A 21,147-nucleotide genomic window follows, 5' to 3' on the forward strand; every position below is an offset into this window, starting at 1 on the left:
TTACCTTGCCTAGGTGGCCCCCACAATCACCAGATCTCAATCCAATTGAGCGTTTGTGGGATGAAGTTAAAAGAGCCATCAGGCAGCTGGTTCCACAACCATCAAATCTCATAGAACTGGACAGTGCCATTCATCAGGCATGGTGTCAGATTCCTCGCATCACCTTTCAACATCTCATGGAGTCAATGCCAAGAAGAATCGCCACAGTATTGAAGGCAAAAGGTGGCCCAACGAAGTACTGATGGGGTGGTCATAATAATCTGGCCACTCAGTGTATATATTGACCTTGTGTCCTGCAGTCTTGCTGAAGTTTATTAGTTCTAACAGATTTTTCCTTTTTGTGTGGCTTCCTTAAGATTTTCTACATATAAGATAATTTCATATGCAAACAAATAGTTTTACTTACTTCTTTTCCAATTTGGATGCCTTTTTAGTTTCTTCTTGTCTGATGGCCCTGTGTAGAACCTGCAGTACAATCTATATATATAAAACCCTAAGCGACCCATCGACCGTTCGACTGGTCACTATGATGAACACTGACCACCAGGGGGCAGATGCTAAACACAGGAGCTGCCCCCGATGGTCAGTGAGCTCCCACAGCGGGAGCTCTGCTCAACTGATCACCTCTCTCACCTCTGTGGCAGTGCTACTATAGCGGGGCAGGATGAGCTTGGGCTCCTCCCCACCGCCTGCTGCTTCGCACAATGCTACATCCCTCAGGGGATGTCGGACTGCAGGTTTTGGCCTGATCCGGGCAGTCCGACATCCCCCGAGGGGTCCTGGATTTCGAGAGGGCACAGGCTAGGCTGAGGGACCCCACTAGTGCACGAATCCATGCACTGGGCCTCGAGTGTTAAAGGTGGTGAGTTTGAATTAGTTTTAAAGACAATTATTTGCACTTACATGTCCTAATATTTGTTCATTAGGACAATGAAATGTCTGTAACTTTCTTTGTGAAAGTTATCCAAAAAGTAGAATGAGAGAAGGAATTAAACTTTGAGAATGTCTGAGAACTAGATCTTTAAAAGTGAACTGATTGCTTAAGGGGCACCGGGTTTCCTTTGGGGGTGACTGACGAAAATGTTTTGCAGTCAGCTAGCGGTGATGACTGGGAATATACTAAAAATCAGTGAGTTGTACACTTTTAAATGGTTAATTTTGTGTTATGTAAATTTCACCTCAATAAAAAAAATGGTATAATGTTCTTAGAAGACAAATTTATAGATTTTCCAAGGAAAAGAAAGTTTATTAAAAGTCTTCTTTATTTAGTGGTTATTGTTTAGCATCTCTTTCCTGGGTATTCTTTCTACTGAGCTACTATTTTTTTTTTTTAATATTATAATAAGTATTACAAAGGGTATTACATATGTGTCCTTCCCCCAACCCCCGCCCTTGACAATCCCCTGCCCTCCCTTACCCCCCAGTGTCTTATGTCCATTAGTTATGCTTATATGCATGCATACAAGTCCTTCAGTTGATCTCTTACTCCCCTCCCTTCTGCTCCCCAACCCTCTCTGGCCTTCCCACTGCAGTTTGACAATCAGTTTGAGGCAGCTCTGCCTCTGTATCTATTATTGTTCAAAAGTTTGTAATGGTCTTTATTATCCATGAATGAATGAGATCATGTGGTATTTTTCCTTCATTGACTGGCTTATTTCACTTAGCATAATGCTCTCCAGTTCCATCCATGCTGTTGCAAATGGTAAGAGTTCCTTCTTTTTTACAGCAGCATAGTATTCCATCGTGTAGATGTACCACAGTTTTCTAATCCATTCATCTACTGATGGGCACTTAGGCTGCTTCCAGATCTTAGCTATGGTGAATTGTGCTGCTATGAACATATGGGTGCACATATCCTTTCTGATTGGTGTTTCTGGTTTCTTGGGATATATTCCTAGAAGTGGGATCACAGGGTCAAATGGGAGTTCCATTTCCAGCTTTTTCAGGAAACTCCATACTATCTTCCATAGTGGCTGCACCAGTCTGCATTCCCACCAGCAGTGCACAAGTGTTCCTTTTTCTCCACATCCTCTCCAGCACTTGTCGTTTGTTGATTTGTTGATGATAGCCAGTCTGACAGGTGTGAGATGGTACCTCATTGTTGTTTTGCATCTCTCGGATGATTAGTGACTTTGAGCATGTTTTCATATGTCTCTTGGCTTTCTGAATGTCCTCTTTTGAAAGGTGTCTATTTAGATCCTTTGCCCATTTTTTGATTGGATTGTTTATCTTCTTTTTGTTAAGTTGTATGAGTTCCCTATAAATTTTGGAGATTAGGCCCTTATCAGATATGACGTTGGCAAATATGTTTTCCCACGCAGTGGGTTTTCTTGTTGTTTTGTTGATGGTTTCTTTTGCTGTGCAGAAGCTTTTTATTTTGATGTAGTCCCATTTGTTCATTTTCTCTTTAGTTTCAACTGCCCTAGGAGCTGTATCAGTGAAGAAATTGCTTTGGCATATGTCTGAGATTTTGTTGCCTTTGTATTCTTCTAGAATTTTTATGGTTTCCTGTCGTACATTTAAGTCCTTTATCCATTTTGAGTTTATTTTTGTGTATGGTGTAAGTTGGTGGTCTAGTTTCATTTTCTTGCATATATCTGTCCAATTTTCCCAACACCATTTATTGAAGAGACTATCTTGGCTCCATTGTATGTTCTTGCCTCCTTTGTCAAATATTAATTGAGCATATTGGGTTGGGCTAATTTTTGGACTCTCTATTCTATTCCACTGATCTATATGTCTGTTCTTGTGCCAGTACCAGGCAGTTTTGAGAACAGTGGCTTTGTAATACAGCTTGATATCTGGCATTGAGATCCCACCTACTTTGTTCTTTCTCAGGATCGCCGCAGTTATTCGGGGTCTTTTTTTATTCCAGATGAATTTTTGGAGAGTTCGTTCTAGATCTTTGAAGTAGGCCATTGGTATTTTAATGGGAAGTGCGTTGAATTTATAGATTGCTTTGGGTAGTATGGACATTTTGATGATGTTGATTCTACCAATCCAAGAACATGGTATGTTCTTCCATCTCTTTATGTCTTCCTCTATCTCTTTTTTCAACGTCCTGTAGTTTTCTGAGTAGAGATCTTTTACCTCTTTAGTTAAGTTTATTCCTAGGTATATTAATTTTTTTGGTGCGATGGTAAATGGGATTGTTTTTCTAATCTCTCTTTCTGAAAGTTCACTATTGGTGTATAGAAATGCCTCAGATTTCTTGGGGTTAATTTTGTATCCTGCTACATTGCCAAATTCATGTATTAAGTCTAGCAGTTTTTTGATGGAGTCTCTAGGGTTTTGTATGTATAATATCATGTCGTCTGCAAATAAGGACAGTATTACTTCCTCTTTTCCAATTTGGATGCCTTTTATTTCTTCTTCTTGTCTAATTGCTACTGTGCTACTATTAAACTACATTTTATCTATTATGGGAAATTGAATGTCACCCTTAAAGCCTATCCAATTCTATCTCCATGAATAATTGATGAGCCTGCAAATAGTAAAATAGTCACCTAACTCATATACTCTGAATTTCTGTGGATTAAAAACTTAACCAAGGTTTGACTGTTTCCCTTTTCAGAAGAATACAACTCTGAAATACCTAAGAATGACTGGAAACAAGGTTGAAAATAAAGGTGGAATGTGTTTTGCTGCAATGCTACAAATGAATTCATCCTTAGAGAAGTTAGATCTGGGTGACACTGATCTGGTGAGTAAATTGGTTATGAGAAAATCACCCAGATAATGAATCCTTTTCCCTGGAAACCAGCATAGAGAGCAGCTAAATGACAGCCTTATGAATGGTTAGACTTGCCCCTAATGTCTAATATCGGAGAAAAGGCTGCTTTAAGAAAAAAAAAACCAAAAAAACAAAAACAGAAAACCTAGACATAATAGTGCTTACTTAATAAATCAGATTGTTGTAAATGACATTACGGAAGAATTTCCAGTATAATAAAAATCTTCCTAAATTTCCATCCACAAACCTTCTTAACCTGTGTGGGATTTAAAAGAAAAAGACTGTATTCATTTTAATTAAACAAATACTACTTTATTAGTATGATACAAATTTTTTACTTTTGAAAACATTTTAAAGTGAATAGTTGTAGCCTAAAAACCTAAAATGAACCCTAGCCGGTTTGGCTCGATGGATAGAGCATCGGCCTGCAGACTGAAGGGTCCCAGGTTCGATTCCAGTCAAGGGCACATGCCCGGGTTGCGGGCTTGATCCCTAGTGGGGGGTGTGCAGGAGGCAGCCAATCAGTGATTCTCTCTCATCATTGACGTTTCTAACTCTCTCTCCCTCTTCCTTCCTCTCTAAAATCAATAAAAATATATATATTTTTAAAAAAGACCTAAAATGATGCCAAAAACTGCTCTGGGCCTTCCACTGGCCTGATGATGAGGTGTGTGGGTTTTGCATGTCTTCAAATTCTGGGCTTCATGCTTTCAGACCTGGAGGCCTAATGTCGGGAACCTGTTGTACAGATGAATGAAAATTACTGTGACACAAAAACAATAAGATGGGCCAGGAGGCTCCTAGGAATAATGGGTTCTGGAGCTTTAAAAAGTAGTAGATGCCAGTATGGCTCTGGGAGAAGCATTAATTCAATATATACCCTCTACACATAACAGTCACAATCCTAGCTTCCAAGGATACAAGTGTGCATCGAATGTGGTCTCTGCCTTCTTTCATAAAGCCTATATTTAGTTGGGAAAATATCAATAAATAGAGAAAGGTGCTATGAAGATGGCCAAGTACTGTTTATAATGGGGACTAGGTGATTCGCATGATAGACGGTTGCCTAAGACCTGAGGAAGTAATATTTAGGAGTCATGAAAGATGAGGAAAAACTGTCTAGGAGAGGTCTATGGCAGAACATTTCAGGCAAGGAATCCAATATATAGACTCTGCTAGTACTTTTCCATGTGTGGTGGAGGCAGTATTACTGCCACAGGTTGAAGTAATTTTAATCCTTATGTACATGTTTTGCAGATGCTTTCTATTTATTTCAAGGGATTATGGTTTTCCATTTACAGTAGTGATACAAAGGTGTGTTTTTTGAGTATATTTTTATTGATATCATTGAGGAAGGGAGAGGGAGAGAGTTAGAAACATCAATGAGCCGAGACCGGTTTGGCTCAGTGGATAGAGCGTCGGCCTGGGGATTGAAGGGTCCCAGGTTCGATTCCGGTCAGGGGCATGTACCTGGGTTGCGGGCACATCCCCAGTGGGAGGTGTGCAGGAGGCAGCTGATTGGTGTTTCTCTCCCATCGATGTTTCTGGCTATCTATCTCTCTCCCTTCCTCTCTGTAAAAAATCAATAAAATCTATTAAAAAAAAAGAAACATCAATGATGAGAGAAAATCATTGATTGGCTCACGCCCCCTACTGGGGATTGAGCCCACAACCTAGGCATGTGCTCTGACCAGGAATTGAACCGTGAACTCCTGGTGTATAGGTGGACACTCAACCACTGAGCCACCTCAACTGGGAGCGATACAGAGTTTTAAAATAAAGTGAAAGAGTTGATTTAATGGAAAAATGTTAGGTAAATAGTAAAACTGCCCAGCCAGAATGGCTCAGTTGGTTGAGCGTCATTCTATGCACCAAAAGGTTGCAGTTTGATTCCAGGTCAGGGCACATACCTGAGTTTTGGGTTTGGTCCCCGGTTGGGGGAGTATGGAAGACAACTAATTGATGTTTCTTTCTCTCCCTTCCTCTCTCTAAGCATGTCCTTGGGTGAGGATAAGAAATAATACTAAAACTGATGTTCAAATTGATGGTAAAATCATGAGGGAGGAACATGAATAATGAAATATGAAGTCTGGCAGGTTTTAAGAACTGAAAAGACAGTGGCTGGACAGGAGTTTAAAGAGTGCCTCACAGTGAAGGTGGAGAGGTTTATAGGGGCCAATTTCAACAAAGGTTGTGTGGGTTGTAAATGTGGATCATGGGAAGCAGAGGGGATTTTATTATAAACTAGAGGCCGGTACACAAAAATTTGTGCACTCAGGGGGTCCCTCAGCCCGGCCTGTGCCCTCTCGCAGTCTGGAACCCCTCGGGGGATGTCCACCTGCTGGCTTAGGCCTGCTCCCCAGGGGATCAGGCCTAAACTGGCAGTCAGCCCAGGAGCCCTCAGGGGATCTCCACTTGCCAGCGGGGAGCAGACCTAAGCTGCAGTCAGACATCCTTAGCACTGCTGAGGAAGCGGGAAAGGCTCCCACCACCACCGCTGTACTGGCAGCCGTCAGTCTGGCTTGTGGCTGAGCAGAGCTCCCACTGTGGGAGCGCACTAACCACCAGGGGGCAGCTCCTGCATTGAGCATCTGCCCCCTGGTAGTCAGTGTGTGTCATAGTGACCAGCCATTCCCAGTCGTTCTGCTGTTAGGGTCAATTTGCATATTACCCTTTTATTATATAGGATGCTAGTCATGGAAAGTCCTCAAGTTGAGGGGTGACATGATCTGATTGGTGCTTTCAAAAGATCATTCTGGTTTCTCTGTGAAGAATGAGAGGGTGGCAAGAGGAAACCCAGTGACCACATAGGAAGTTATTGCAGTTGTCCACGTGGGCGATCGATGAGGACAAAGATGGGGTAGGGTGGTGGCCACAGAGGTTCCCTAATCTGAGACATTTTTTAGAGGTAGAATCTGTAAGACTTACTGATTAACTGGATGGGAGGGTAAGAGGACTGGTGGAGTGAAAGGAAGCACAGGTTTTATGGCAAATAGCTGGGTGTGTGTGGCGGTACCATCACTGAGATGGGGAGGATTAGACCGACCCAATAAGGTAGAGAGGGAGGCCTGTGGGAGCGGAGGAAATGTGATGAGTAACCCTTTCCTGCCATGTACACTTAAAGTATGACTATAAAAGAATGCTGGCACAGGATAGGTGTTCTCGGTTGTACAGAGCCCTAGCTGGGATTCACATGTGTATCTGAGGGATTAGGAGCAAACCTAGAGGCAAACACCCTAGCAGATTCTCGGATACTGAAACTCCCCAGACATGTTATCAATAGGGGTCAGGGCAGGGAGAAAAGAGCATAACAGTTCATTTCTGAATTTGGTCAATCTATAATTCAAGGAGCAGGAAATTCTTAAACATTTTTAAGACATAATTTTCATTTATCAGATTCCAGATTACCAATCTTGAAATATTTATTTCTAGGGAGGTTAATTTATATATTTTGTCAGTTTCCTTAAAGAATTTATCTGTTTTTAGGGAATGCAAAGTGTGATAGCATTTGCTACAGTCCTAACTCAGAACCAGACAATTAAAGCAATAAACCTAAACCGACCTATACTATATGGTGAGCAGGTATGTATCCCGAGTAACAGTAATTAATATTACCACATGTGAATAAAATGAAGGTACTGCTTACTGAATGTTATGTCAAGGTTCACAAATGCATTGTATTTCTAGAATGTAAACTACTATTTATATAAAAAAATCTTTTAAAGGAAAATTATTACTTCTTGATACGAGTCTTAAAGCTAAATATGTTTTAAAAGTTGCTTATTTAGGCAGCAAACATATAATTTTTTTTCTTCTCATTAACTCAAATTCTCAGTGAGTAAACCTATGAGGAGCAAAGTAATTACAATGAAAGAATAAAAGATGAAAGTTTTAAAGGCTGGACTATAAGGCGGGTGTGAACTGTTTTACTGTTTGTTTTTGTTATATTGCGGTGACTGAACCATTACATCTTTGAAGTCATGAGTAATCATGGCAGAATTCGTGTGCATAAGCAGTCTGGGAAGTCTGGACTTGCTCCTGTAGGTAAGCCGCATGCTGGAGACACACAGCTAAAAATGTGGTTCCGCCCTAACCGGTTTGGCTCAGTGGATAGAGCGTCAGCCTGCGGACTCAAGAGTCCCAGGTTTGATTCCGGTCAAGGGCATGTACCTTGGTTGCAGGCACATACCCAGTTGGAGGTGTGCAGGAGGCAGCTGATCGATGTTTCTCTCTCATTGATGTTTCTAACTCTCTATCCCTCTCCCTTCCTCTCTGTAAGAAATCAATAAAATATATTTTTTAAAAAAATGTGGTTCCTACTTTCAAGGCTTCTTGCCCCTTAACATTCTTTTAGGTGGTTTTCCTTTTTTGTCAGTTGTAAAAAAACTAGTGAACAAGAACTCATTTTATTATTGCTCTAAACAAAAACGGAATATCTACTAAAAAAATTTTCAAAGTACTTTGTCTAGTCTTTAAATTATCTATGTCATTATTCCCCATTAGTATGAGTCATTGAGAATTAACTATATTTTTTAAAAACTATATTTTTATTGATTTCAAAGAGGAAGGGAGGGATAGAAACATCAATGATTAGAGAAAATCATTGATCAGCTGCCTCCAGCATGCCCTACACTGGGGATCAAGCCCTCAACCTGGGCATATGCCCTGACTGGGTATTGAACTGTAACCTCCTGGTTCATAGGTTGACACTCAACCACTAAGCCACGCCGGCCGGGTGAGAATTAACTATATTCTTAAAATATTTTTAATATTCGTGTTTTTGCATTCTTTGCATAGATCTCTCCCTTTGAATCATTTCTGCACTTTCCTGTATCAAAATTTTTGTAATTTTACATGTTAATTGCTTCACGTACATAAATCTAATCTGTTCAACAAACACAGAATCCTCAAATACAAGCACCCTTCTTTAAAAGACCAGCAAAGTACTTGACTCAAAGTAAGCATTGAGTTGCTTCACTGGCGATTCATTCATTTATAAACATTTGCCGGGCTGGTGTCCTCAGTGGTTGAGTATTGACCTATGAACCAGACGGAGGTCACAGTTCGATTCCCAGTTGGATCACTTGCCTGGGTTGCGGGATCCATCCCCAGTAGGGGGCATGCAGGAGGCAACTCATCCATTATTCTCTCATCATTGATGTTTCTATTTCCCTCTCCCTCTCTGAAATCAATACAAATATATTTTAAAGTCACCTTTAAAAATAAACATTTGAATGAAACACTAAACCAACATACACTCAGCCCTTATCTTCAAGGAGCTTTCGTCTACATGGGATGAGATCAACAAGTTTGGAGGGTGTTATGGTTAGGGGACCTTGGGAGCATGAGGAAGGGCAGCAAAACCAATACAGAGGGATGAGAGGTAGCTGGGAAGGTTCTCAGATTGAGGGCATGACAGATCTGAAGGCTAAACATTTTCTGGATTAAAGGTCCCGAGGAAATAAACGTTAAAACTCTATGAAATCATATTATGTTGAGTGGCTTCATTACTCCCCAATCCACCCCAAAAGAGTAATGAAAAGCCCAGGCCCTTACTCTCAGTCTGGAGCTTCTGGGCAGTCAGCTAAACTCTGCTTTCTCTTCCTCTCCAAGTCAGTCCCCGCCCTCTCTCACTGAGCGCTGCTCTCCTCTTAAATGGCTGTAGCCCTCACACATTGCAGTTCCAAAATGTGAACCTGCAAACTGATTTCATTTAAGAATTTTACTGTTCACTATCTGGGGAGCTTAGACTAATATCTATATTAGGTGCCACCCTAGGCAAATTAAGTCACAAACTTAGTGAATGACATTAAGTCCTCTCTTTCAAACTTCTTGACCTAAAAATGCAATCAAGATGTACAACACAAATGTTTTTATATGTCCTCCATTCCAGGCAGCACACACAGCAACACTGGACTCCCTAGGGCAGCGGTCGCCAACCTGTGGTCTGAAAGGTTGGCAACTGCTGCCCTAGGGGGTCAGTTTGCATTTCTTAGGATGGTAACTACAGCTTCCCCTTGGGTATATCTTTTCATTGTCAAAACAATAATATAAGCAAACCAGATACAGGATTATAGAATATTGAAGGAATAAATGCTTTGCAGTTTTCTCTAGAACTTATTTTGTGCAGGTACTTTATTTAATTTTGGTGGGAAGTATAATTTCACCTATTTAACAGAAAAGGAAACAGACTCAGATGAAATAATTTGCCCAGTCATATAGCTAGTAAAAGGTAAAGCTAGCATTTGGACAGTTTTATTATAAAGCTCATATGCTATTGCTGTGTGGTTTCATTTAACTTTTAAAGTTTTTTTTAATGTACATTTACATAATTAAAGCATAGTTATCGTATTTGTGATCAGCATTTTTAGTGACTATAAAACTTACCACAAATACAACAATCATTCAAGAGGACCAGAAAATACTTGGGTCCATTCATTTCAAGACACATTTTGATTCTGTTAAAAATTTGAAATGCTTGGTATTCAAATCCTCATTGAAGTTATATACCTTTTGCCTGGGAGCAGCTATATTTTGGAATTAAAAAAAAGTCTTCCAGCCTGGCCAATGTGGTTGAGCCTTGACCTATGAACCAAGAGGTCACGGTTTGATTCCCGGTCAGGGCACACGCCCAGGTTGCAGGCTCTGTCCCCAGTGGGGGATGTGCAGGAGGTAGCCGATCAATAATTCCCATCATTGATGTTTCTCTCTCTCTCTCCTTTTCCCTTCCTCTCTGAAATCAATAAAAATGCATTTTTAAAAAACTCTTCCAGTGACAAGAAAACAAGATTAAGATATATGGTATTTAGACATTTGGGACGATTATAAAAGGGAGGAATCGGATATATCAGTCGGTTAAAACGGGTGTATTTTTAAAATAGAGTGGAGACTAAGAAATGTCTTTATATCTTGTCTACTATTAAGAGGAGATCAAGAACAAAGTTTAGGAATATATGGAGGGTCAGGAACGGTTTAGAGACTTGAGTGGACATAAGACCAGTTGGTTTGATTTTTTTCCTTCTGGAATGATTCTTTTTCTTAGTGATTATTATGTCTTTTTTAACTAGCCTCTTTTACATCATTTAGTTACTGCATTTTGCGAGTGCCTGCTACCTGTTTCTAAGACAGTAAAGATATCATTTGTGGCAAAGAAGGTAAAGAGGATCATTTATGGCAAAAAAAAAAAAAAAAGATCACTTTTAGTATAAGTTCGGAACAAACATCCACTGCTTCAAAATTATACTTTAAAAAAACGATTTTATCTATTTTTTAGGAAGAGTCCACAGTTCATCTAGGCCACATGTTAAAGGAAAATCACAGTCTTATTACACTACACATGAGTAAGCATAATGTGAAAAATCCTGGCCTAAAACAGTTATGTGATGCACTATATCTGAACAGAAGCCTGCGCTACCTTGATGTCAGCTGGTAGGTGATAATTTATACAGTAAGTAATTCAAGTCATGGGCATAATCTATGTCAATATTCATAGTATATAGTATATTTTGTTAGACACTAATTCCAAAGATTAGAAAACATAACCACTGTTGTCAACTTTTTATCCTAAGCCTTAGAATTTATTTAGTTTATACTGATATTAATCACCTAATAATTTAAGTGAGCAACTTAATTATGAAAATCAGAATGGAAGCAACATTTTATGGCAAATTTTCATTAACTTTTTTGGAAATTGAGTAAAATAAATATTTAGAGAAATAGAAAGTACTGTTTATCACTCTGTAAGTTTTTAAGTATGTTCTATGAATAAAATAATATTTCAGCCCTAGCCGGTTTGGCTCAGTGGGTAGAGCGTCGGCCTGCGGACTGAAGGGTCATGGGTTTGATTTCAGTTAAGGGCACATGCCTGGGTTATGGGCTCAACTCCCAGTAGGGGGCATGCAGGGGGCAGCCGATCAGTAATTCTCTCTCATCATTGATGTATCTATATCTCCCTCTCCCTTCCTCTCTGAAATCAATAGAAATATATTTTAAAATATAATACTTCATATTTTCAAATATCTCTCTATATAAAAGGCTAATATGCTAAGTGTCTGACTGTCCAACTGGTCGCTACAATGTGCACTGACCACCAGGGGGCAGACACTCAACGCAAGACATTTACAGAGAAATGGCACCGTGGACCCCAGAGCAACAGCCCACCAAATCGCAGCCAACACTGCCGAGACCCCATGGCGCGAAATGCGGCCCACAGCCCAGCCCAGCCCAGCCCAGCCCGGCCTAGAAATGGCTATGGGTGCCGGGTAATGACGTCACATAGCAACGCCTGGCTTCCTCTCCCTAGCGGCAGGCCATGTAACAATAAACAGCACTATGGATCTGGTGCCCACAAACCAACACTCGGCTTCCCCCAAGTAGGACACAGGCCCCCCCACACCCCGGAGTGACACCCACCAAATCGTAGCAAACGCTGCTGAGACCCCATGGCACAAATGCAGCCCACAGCCCAGCCCAGCCCAGAAACGGTTGCTGTGGGCACCAGGTAATGACATCATGTACCATCGCCCGGCTTCCTTTCCCTAGCGACTAGCCTCCTCGGAGTTTCTTCACCCCAGGAACACGATTTGCTTTATAGCCAGGTGCAAACATTTTACACTTTAACCAAATGTCTGTGAAGCGTTTTCCCATGCCTCGTCTCATTTGATCCTCACAGAAGTCCTGGAGTAGGCAGATAGGCGACTCAGTAGAATCCTATTTTCTTTTCATTAGCCAGAAAACGGAGATTTAGAAAGTTTAGAAACTTGACTGAAAAGAAGAAATGATGGACCTTGAAAATGACTTCAGGTTTTCTCACTGCGCAGAATATAGTCAAACACTGCTGCAGTTAAATATTTTACCCTTTGTTCTCCCTGCATGATCTACAGTAATAATGTGTTTCGTGTTGATATTTACTGCTGTGTTGCTGACAATTACCTGAAAGAGAAGTTGGGGTGCTTCACTGGGTTGGAAAAAGTTTAGCTTCATTCGAAAGCAGGTCTAATTAAGTTTATTCTATACTTGAGGCCCAGTGCATGAAATTTGTGCACTTGTGGGGAGGGGGTCCCTTAGCCTGGATTGCAAGAGGGCACAGGCCAGGCCAAGGGACCCCACCGGTGCATGATCAGGGCGGGGGAGGGACACAGGAGGGCTCCAGGGTGTGTCCGGTCCATCTTGCTCAGTCCCGATCAGCCGGACCCCAGCAGCAAGCTAATCTACCAGTCAGGGCGTCTGCCCCCTGGTGGTCAGTGCACATCATAGTGAGCGGTTGAGTGGCCTTAGCATATCATTAGCATATTATGCTTTGATTGGTTGAATGGACGACCAATGACTGGACACTTAGCATATTAGGCTTTTATTATATAGGCTATATAAAAGGCTAAGTTGACTCATGCATGTGTGATACATATAAAGCTCTTGCTAGGGCCAATTGCACACGTGTGTTTTTATCTGTCATTGTATATCGTGAATTTGGTTGACACGTCTATTATAAAGGGTGAATAGTGATATTAAAATATTTCTTCTAATTAATTTCAATGTGCACAAATTCGTGCACCAGGCCACTCACTAGTAACTACATATTTTTCCTTTCCCAGCAATAAAATAACTCATGATGGAATGGTGTTTTTGGCTGATGTACTGAAAAGCAACACTACCCTGGAAGTAATAGATCTTTCTTTTAACAGAATAGAAAATGCGGGAGCAAATAGTCTCAGTGAAACTCTTGCTTCACACAACAGGAGCCTTAAAGCGTTAGTATGGTTTGTATTTTATAACAGAAAACTTAAATGTAACATCAAACCACTTAACTCTTAAGATTCATGATACTAATTTCCTAAACTGTCATAATATTGTGTGCAGTAAACATTTCAATTTCTAATTTTCAAAAGTACTTTTAAAAATTAGATTGTTTTATTCTAGTTATGATTGCTTAAAATGAATAAGAATATTCTTATTGCTTACATTATTTAACCTGAATTCTAAAATGAAGAATGAATCAAAGAAAATATTACTGCCCTTGCTGGTGTTGCTCAGTGGTTAGTGTGTCAGACTGTGCACCAAAGTATTTTGGATTTAATTCCTGCCCCGGTGAGGGCAAGTGCAGTGTGGGAGACAACCAATCAGTGTGCCTTTCTTACATCAGTGTCTCTTTCTCTCCCTTCCTCCCTCCCTCCATTTGCACTCTCTCTAAAAGGAAAAAAAAATGGAAAAAAATATTCTCAGGTGAGAATAGAAAAAAAGAAAGTATTACTTGGATGACTTTTATCTTCAAAGATATATCTGTAATCCTCCCCCAAACACTTAATAATATAAAACGATTTCCACAATGTAGGCAACTCTACTAGGTGCATGAAGCATACAAGCAGAAAACTAAGTTTCTTGGATCTGAGGAAATACATAGTATTTTGACTACTACAGTAAACGTATTTAAGAATAATGCTGAGACTACAAAATAACCTGTTTGTAATAAACGTTGCTAACTTAGGCATTCTCTTTTTTGTGGAAATACTAGTTTCCAGGTTATCACTTTTTGCTTTTTCACAGGTTGTCAATAGTCAGCAACAACATAGAGGGAGAAGGACTTGTTGCACTTTCACAGTCAATGAAAACAAATCCCACACTCTCTAATATCTACATTTGGGGAAACAAATTTGATGAGGCTACATGTGTGGTAAGTTTTTTTCTTTACTGAAGGTATTTTCTAGGGTCTTCTCTATGACATCAGATATTATTTACTTACTAGTAGCCCATCGTGTGACACCACATGCAGTAGGCCGCCCGCCGCTTCCCCGGGAGCCGGCGGGAACCGCAGCGCACTGCCAGGAGCCGTGCTGCTTCCATGGGAGCCATGCAGCTTCTGCGAGAGGTGGAAGCAAGCTGCCGGCGCCCATGGGAGCGGGAGGGAGCCGCGCTGCTTCTGCAGAAGGTGGGCCCGCCGTCTCCTCTCCAGGCCTGCGTTTGGCCACAGAGGCTGCGGGCCAGCCCTCCTGTCCCTGTCCGCTCCGGCACCGGGGGAGGGTGGCGGTGGGGAGGGCCGGCCCGAGCAGGGTCTCGGCAGCTTGCCAGCCCCGTCTGTCTCCATCTCCTCCATCTCCTCCATCTGGGTCTCTGCTCTGGGCCTCACCTGCGTGCGCAACCTCCTCCTGCCTGGTCGTGACCCATTACACTGTCCTGGCCTAATTTGCATATTTCCCCTTTTTATATATATAGAGATAATTATTTACATTGTTTACAAGTGCATTAGGAATGATTACAAAGTAGAGTGAGGCGCTATAAGTTTTGATAAATTTTAACATTAAGTCCTAAAAATTAGCTACTGGAAAGTTTGATTGAAATAGCAAGATATCAAGTGCTACATCCTATATAAAAGCCTAGGTGACATCGTGCAACATCATCACAAGATGGCCACCACAAGATGGCCGGCAGGGGACGGCAGATGCGGACGATCAGGCCTGCAGGGCAGGGCAGTTGGGGGCGATCAGGTCAGCAGGGGAGGGCAGTTGGGGACGATCGGGCGGCAGGGTAGCTGTTAGGCGTCAATCAGGCTGGCAGGGGAGTGGTTAGGGGTGGATCAGGCTGGCAGGCAGAAGTGGTTAGGGGCAATCAGGCAGGCAGGCAAGCGGTGAGGAGCCAGCAGTCCCTGATTGTGAGAGGGATGTCTGACTGGGATCGGGCCTAAACCAGCGTTGGACATCCTCCAAGGGGTCCCAAATTGGAGAGGGTGCAGGCTGGGCTGAGGGATACCACCAACCCCCCTCCTGTGCATGAATTTTATGTACTGGGCCTCTAGTATGAATATAAAGATCACATACTAGAAGCTAAGTTGAGTTTACAACTAATAATGACAAGCTAAAGCAGAAAGCAGCTAGACTTTAAAATCTTTTACTGTCTAAATTTGCCTTTCTCTATAATTGCAACCTTACTGACAAACCAGTTTAACACGCTTGTATAACACCCTTACACAGATACCAATGATCCATAAGCAATATGCAAAGTAATTTCTACAATGAAGATATAATTAGGCAGCCAGCCAGGCCAGCATCTAATACTATGGGGATTATCTCTTAGCCTAAATCTGTAGATTAGTTTCAGCAAGTTCATGAACTCCGTATAGTTATAAGATAAAATCTGTGCTTAATTTTTCTGAGAAATGGATCCCTGGTTATCATCAGATCTTCAAGGACATATACAATAGCCCTCCTCCTTCATTTAAGAACCTCTGTGGGACTTGACATTTTTGACCATGGGACTTTTCAGTCCACAAAAGTGGTGTACAGAGAATTGGTAACTCTAGGGGTTATTTAAAAAAAAAAAAGCTCCTAATATATTAGAAATGTTTTACAAAATTTTAATTTCATTGTGTGAAATTAAATGAATAAAAACCTAATTACAATACCTAGAAAGTATAAAAATTCAGCAATGTTATTCAGAATACTTTATTATAAACTGCAAATTAGCACAGTCAATTTAAGTACTGTAAAATGAATAAACTATTTTCTTAATGATATAGTTTTTCTTTTCTTAAAAATATTAGGCATATTCAAACTTAATTAAAATGGGCCGTCTAAAACCAGACGATACCGATGTGCAGCCATATGAGGTGGATGGACGTGTGTATCTTTCAGAAGTCTCCAATGGCCTTAAAAGGCACTACTATTGGACACCAACTTATGGAGAAGCTTTCAGCGACTCATCTAATGCCGGTTTCAGTCTTGTACCAGTAGGCCAACAGCTATGACAAACAGCTCTAAAATAATTTTCACACATTTGACTTATTATATTCACAGAGATGAACATTTTATTGCCCATTTCATAAATTAGGACAAATTACTTTTATCAAATATGTAAAAGATATGGCTATATTAAACTATCCATTATGAAAAAACTTAGTAGTGCAATTTTTAAAAGGAAATTTTACAAAATAGAGACCACAATTTTTATACCCTGGAGAAAGAAATCAAGGAACTTTTTGTAAAGAAAATATAACCAAGTAGTAAAATAGCATACAAGAAAAGGTCATTATAGGTATGCTAACTCTAGGTTGTCATGAAGTGGTAAAAAGGTTTCAGGTAGCAGATTCTCAGGGAATTCCAAGGGGTTTAGGGGTTGAAAAGCATTTTATATGTCTTATTTAGGTATTACAGATGGGTGTTGATACAATCTCACAGATACAGGCAAATAGGTATAAATACACATATACAAATACATATACAAGTATACTTCCCAAACACGCCAGTGCTACCAGTGAGCTTTTTAAGACAGCTCTCTTTTGGAGTTCTATCTTTCTCTCTTTAAGATAATTCTCTTTTAACATAGTTCTCTCTTTTGTCAGTAACATTTTAATGATTTGATGGCAAATAATGACTGTTGCCTGTAGTGGATCTTATTTTCAAATTAAGATTACTATGAAGAGGCAATTGACACTAGGATCCTTCAATTAGAGACCTATATTCACAAACTTATGAATCCATACAAAACAAAAAGAGGCTGCTTAATTTGAATGATTTATTACTGCTCAAGCCAGGCAAAGTGAGAAAAAAGTATGTGAACTGATTTTAAAAGGTACTTTAAATTAAGCTGAGGTTCTGCAGTCTAAAAGAAAATAAGTCTGTCTCTAAATGTTGAGAATGGATTAGAATAAAAGGTAGTGGTCAACTTTACAGTTGTCCCAAGTATTGACGTTCACTTAAAGTATTGTGAATTCCTCAAATCACAGCTGAACTCTAAAAATTTAACATTAAAAAAACACAGAGCCCTTGCCAGTTTGGCTCAGTGGATAGAGCGTCAGTCTGCAAAATGAAGGGTCCTGGGTTCAATTCTGGTCAAGGGCATGTATCTTGGTTGCAGGCTCCATCACTGGCCCAGGTCAGGGCCTGTGTGGGAGGCAACTGATCGATGTGTCTCTCTCTGTCTTTCCCCCTTCCTTCCACTCTCTCTCTAAAAATCAATGGAAAAATATCCTCAGATGAGGATTAACAAAAACAAAACAAAAAAACCCAGACATATCACCCACTGCCATTCCTTCATTAAATTAAACAATTAAGATAAATATCCCCTACTATTTCATTACTTTTAAAGTTTAACAGGTCTTTCCTTATATACAGCACCTAATACCATCTTTCCATACTCCCTGGGAAGGGGGTGGGGGTAACAGAAGGGGTGAAAATGGTGATGGTGGTGGTTATAAAATGGGAAGAACATTTGAACAAATTGTATCAGGCATTATTTTCATGTAATGTTATAGAGTCATTGAGCAGAAAAGACCTAAATGCCTTAAGAAATGCATTTTCCTGTTTTCAGAGAGATGAATTTGAATCATCTAGGGCAGATGGTTGCTATTGGGTTGCTGAGAAACAAAACCTTAAAACATCTGGAATTGGTTGATAAATACACACCCAATAGTTTTTGTTAGTAACAAAATGTATGAAATGGATTTCTAGGTTTTTATTTTATTTTTTGGTCAATCCTCACCTGAGGATATTTTTTCCACTGATTTTTTTTTTTTCTTAAGCGACTGGAAAAGAAGAGGGATGAGGGAGAGAGAGAAACATCGATGTAAGAGAGACATATTAACTGGTTGCCTCCTGCACTCATCCCAACCAGAGCAAGAGATCAAACCTGCAACCTAGGTATGTGCCCTTGACTGGGAATCTAACCTGCAACCACTGAGCCACGCCTGCCAGGGGCAAGGTGTGTGTGTGTGTTTTTAAAGGTAAATATTGTTTATAGGTTATATTTAAGGAAACTACCACATCTGGTAATGGAATTTTTTTATTTTTATTTTTATTTTTTTAAATATGGAACGCTTCACGAATTTGCGTGTCATCCTTGCGCAGGGGCCATGCTAATCTTCTCTGTATCGTTTCAATTTTAGTATATGTGCTGCCGAAGCGAGCACTGGTAATAGAATTTTAGATATGACCTTCTATTGGTGCTGTCAACAAATGTTTAAAATGGAATAAGTAAAACTGTACAGACCACAGAATATATCTGGACACTTATACTGACTGATTTTACTAGTTACTGATTTTACTCTTGGTTATTAAATTTTATCAAACCTTATGTGGCAAAGTTCTTCTTTACATGTTTGAAAACTTTTCTTTCCACTTTAATATCTCTCTTGTGCATATATAAAAACTAATTGGTTTTACAAAGTGCTTTTACATTATTACATGCTGAACAGATCCAGAACTAAACATCTGTATCTAAAAAGCTGTATGTCCCAGGAAAGTCAAAGTGGTTCTGTAATAATTTAAAAATGCAATAGGAAGTTCAATGAAATTTTTGTTTTCTAATCAAATCTGAAAAACCACAGAATTCAGTAAGTGCAATAAAATCATGCTATAGGGCCTAACCGGTTTGGCTCAGTGGATAGAGCGTCGGCCTGTGGACTGAAGGGTCCCAGGTTCAATCCTGGTCAAGGGCATGTACCTTGGTTGCGGGCACATCCCCAGTAGGGGGTGTGCAGGAGGCAGCTGATCGATGTTTCTTTCTCATCAATGTTTCTAGCTCTCTATCCCTCTCCCTTCCTCTCTCTAAAAAATCAATAAAATATATATTTTTTAAAAAAATCATGCTATAGGAAAAAATACATTTAAAACTGTTATTAATTTGGAAAACATTAAGTTCATGAGGAAATACTACTCCTATAAAGATCCAATAAACTCAAGCTTGAATGACAATATGACAAACTTCTGCCCTACCCGGTTTGGCTCAGTGGATAGAGTGTTGGTCTGCAGAAATAAAGGTCCTGGGTTGTGGGCTCGATCCCCAGCAGGGGGCCTGCAGGAGGCAGCCAATCAAGGATTCTCTCTCATCACTGATGTTTCTATCTCTCCCTCTCCCTTCCTCTCTGGAAATCAATAAAAATATTTTTTAAAAATATATTATGACAAACTTCTTACACTTGAACATCTGTCCAGAGAGTGATCACAGTTTGTTAAACTACAGATACTAAATCAGCATTTTTAAAAAGTGTGAAGCATCAGAATCACCTGGGACAAATGTTTAAAATACAGATTCTTAGAGTCAGACCTACTGAATCAAAAGTTTCTAAGCAGCCTGTAGAGTCTGCATTTTTACAATCCAGGTCACCTTACACCTCTTTACAGTTTAAAACCCAATGCTCTGGTTTTCGCATTCTTCAATTTAAAAGAAAAAATTATATATTTCTTTTAAATGGATGTATAGCAATCATACAGAAAAGTACAAAAATCTTGAGTGAATAGCTAGATGATCACAAAGTTACCCACCTATGTTAATTATGACACAGATAAAGACAGTAAATCACACGCTTCCCCCAAGTGCCTCCAAACCTCTTCCAATAGACAACCACTATACTGACTTCTAACACCAGAGTAATTTTGCCTGTTCAATAATTTTAAATAAATGGCATCAAATAGTGTATACGTTTTGTATCTGACTTCTTTTGCTCAACATTAGATTAGTGTGATTCATTTATGTTGTTTAATGTAGCAGTAGCCCATCTTTCACTGCACTGAAATATTCTAGAATATGCTGGGCAGTAGACGAGTCTACAGCATTCTGGAAAGACAGCCTCTAAGGCTAGGACACAGTCAAGTAACCCTTAGCACTAATGCTTTTCCAGGCCTCTTTCTGTTCTTGTGTGCTATGGAGATGTTCCACTAACTTCCCACATTCTCCCAAGAGGAGACTCAGAAGGTAGCTGATGGGGAAGCAAATAGGTTTACCTGGAGCCCGCAGTGAGGTAACCTGCAACCGGACTGCTTGAGAGTTGCAGAAGTCTCAGAGTTCTCCATACCTAAGAAAACCTAGGTGAGGTCAGCGCAGCCAAGAACTACTGAGGGCTCCGACCAGGCTCGTCGGAAAAACCTGATCACACAATTTACCAGCTGTTGCTCAGGGCACCAGAGGCCAGCAAGATGCCCAGAGAAAGGAAGAGCTGAAGACACTGACTTCCTTGATGCCACTGTATCATATGAAGCTCCCTCCCCCATATATCTGGATCCCATTTAAGAGAAAGAGCAGAAATAAGACCGCAATATTCCAAGAGTTTAAGCATTAACAAGATATTATAAACTATATATCCCCTTTATATAAGGCTCGATTTTAAAGTGGTTAGGACTAAAAATTATTTTTTTTCCAGACTTCCCACTGGTGGGAGCTCACGAGGAATGATATGGAAGTTCTATAGGAAAACTCCACTTCCTCTGCACATGTGAACTGTAATGAGTAAATCTGCAACCATATACGTGTCTTAAGTTTCCTTCCATTTTCCTCCTAGCAATCTTTGAAGATCCAGCTCAGAAACAGCTTTGTATTACAAGTGCTGTAAATTATATTATACTCATTTTACAATGTTTAAAATTTGGGGGAAAAAATGAACAAAGTGATTTATACTTTTTTAGATATTTGGTAAAATAATGATCTTGTTTGTG

General features: G+C 40.1%; 2 protein-coding genes and 1 non-coding gene across 8 annotated transcripts in view; 1 reads left to right on the plus strand and 2 right to left on the minus strand.

Annotated features, from left to right (window-relative positions):
- Window positions 1–16,817, plus strand: part of LRRC34 (leucine rich repeat containing 34) — a 28,938-nt gene extending 12,121 nt beyond the window's left edge. For 3 of the 6 annotated variants that reach the window (XM_070406845.1, XM_070406839.1, XM_070406841.1), the window contains 6 exons: window positions 3,575–3,703; window positions 7,220–7,315; window positions 11,007–11,161; window positions 13,324–13,488; window positions 14,273–14,399; window positions 16,263–16,817. In XM_070406845.1, the coding sequence (XP_070262946.1) occupies window positions 3,575–3,703; window positions 7,220–7,315; window positions 11,007–11,161; window positions 13,324–13,488; window positions 14,273–14,399; window positions 16,263–16,466 (876 nt within the window). In that variant the 3' untranslated portion in view covers window positions 16,467–16,817. The remainder of the gene's footprint in view (window positions 1–3,574; window positions 3,704–7,219; window positions 7,316–11,006; window positions 11,162–13,323; window positions 13,489–14,272; window positions 14,400–16,262) is intronic. The other 3 variants (XM_070406840.1, XM_070406842.1, XM_070406843.1) reach the window with 3 other exon arrangements.
- The window catches only part of MYNN (myoneurin), a 38,411-nt gene continuing 21,366 nt past the window's right edge, over window positions 4,103–21,147 (minus strand). Inside the window, exon 9 of the transcript XR_011470334.1 lies at window positions 4,103–4,471. The gene's annotated coding sequence lies outside the window, so the exon portion shown is untranslated. The remainder of the gene's footprint in view (window positions 4,472–21,147) is intronic.
- LOC139004489 (U6 spliceosomal RNA) lies at window positions 18,520–18,626 on the minus strand. The gene has a single exon (XR_011470371.1). It is a non-coding gene; the product is annotated as a U6 spliceosomal RNA (small nuclear RNA).

The sequence above is a fragment of the Myotis yumanensis genome, unplaced genomic scaffold, assembly GCF_028538775.1.
Source record: "Myotis yumanensis isolate MYYU_CA2020_CCGP unplaced genomic scaffold, mMyoYum1.0.hap1 SCAF_2, whole genome shotgun sequence".
Classification (NCBI taxonomy): Eukaryota; Metazoa; Chordata; class Mammalia; order Chiroptera; family Vespertilionidae; genus Myotis; species Myotis yumanensis.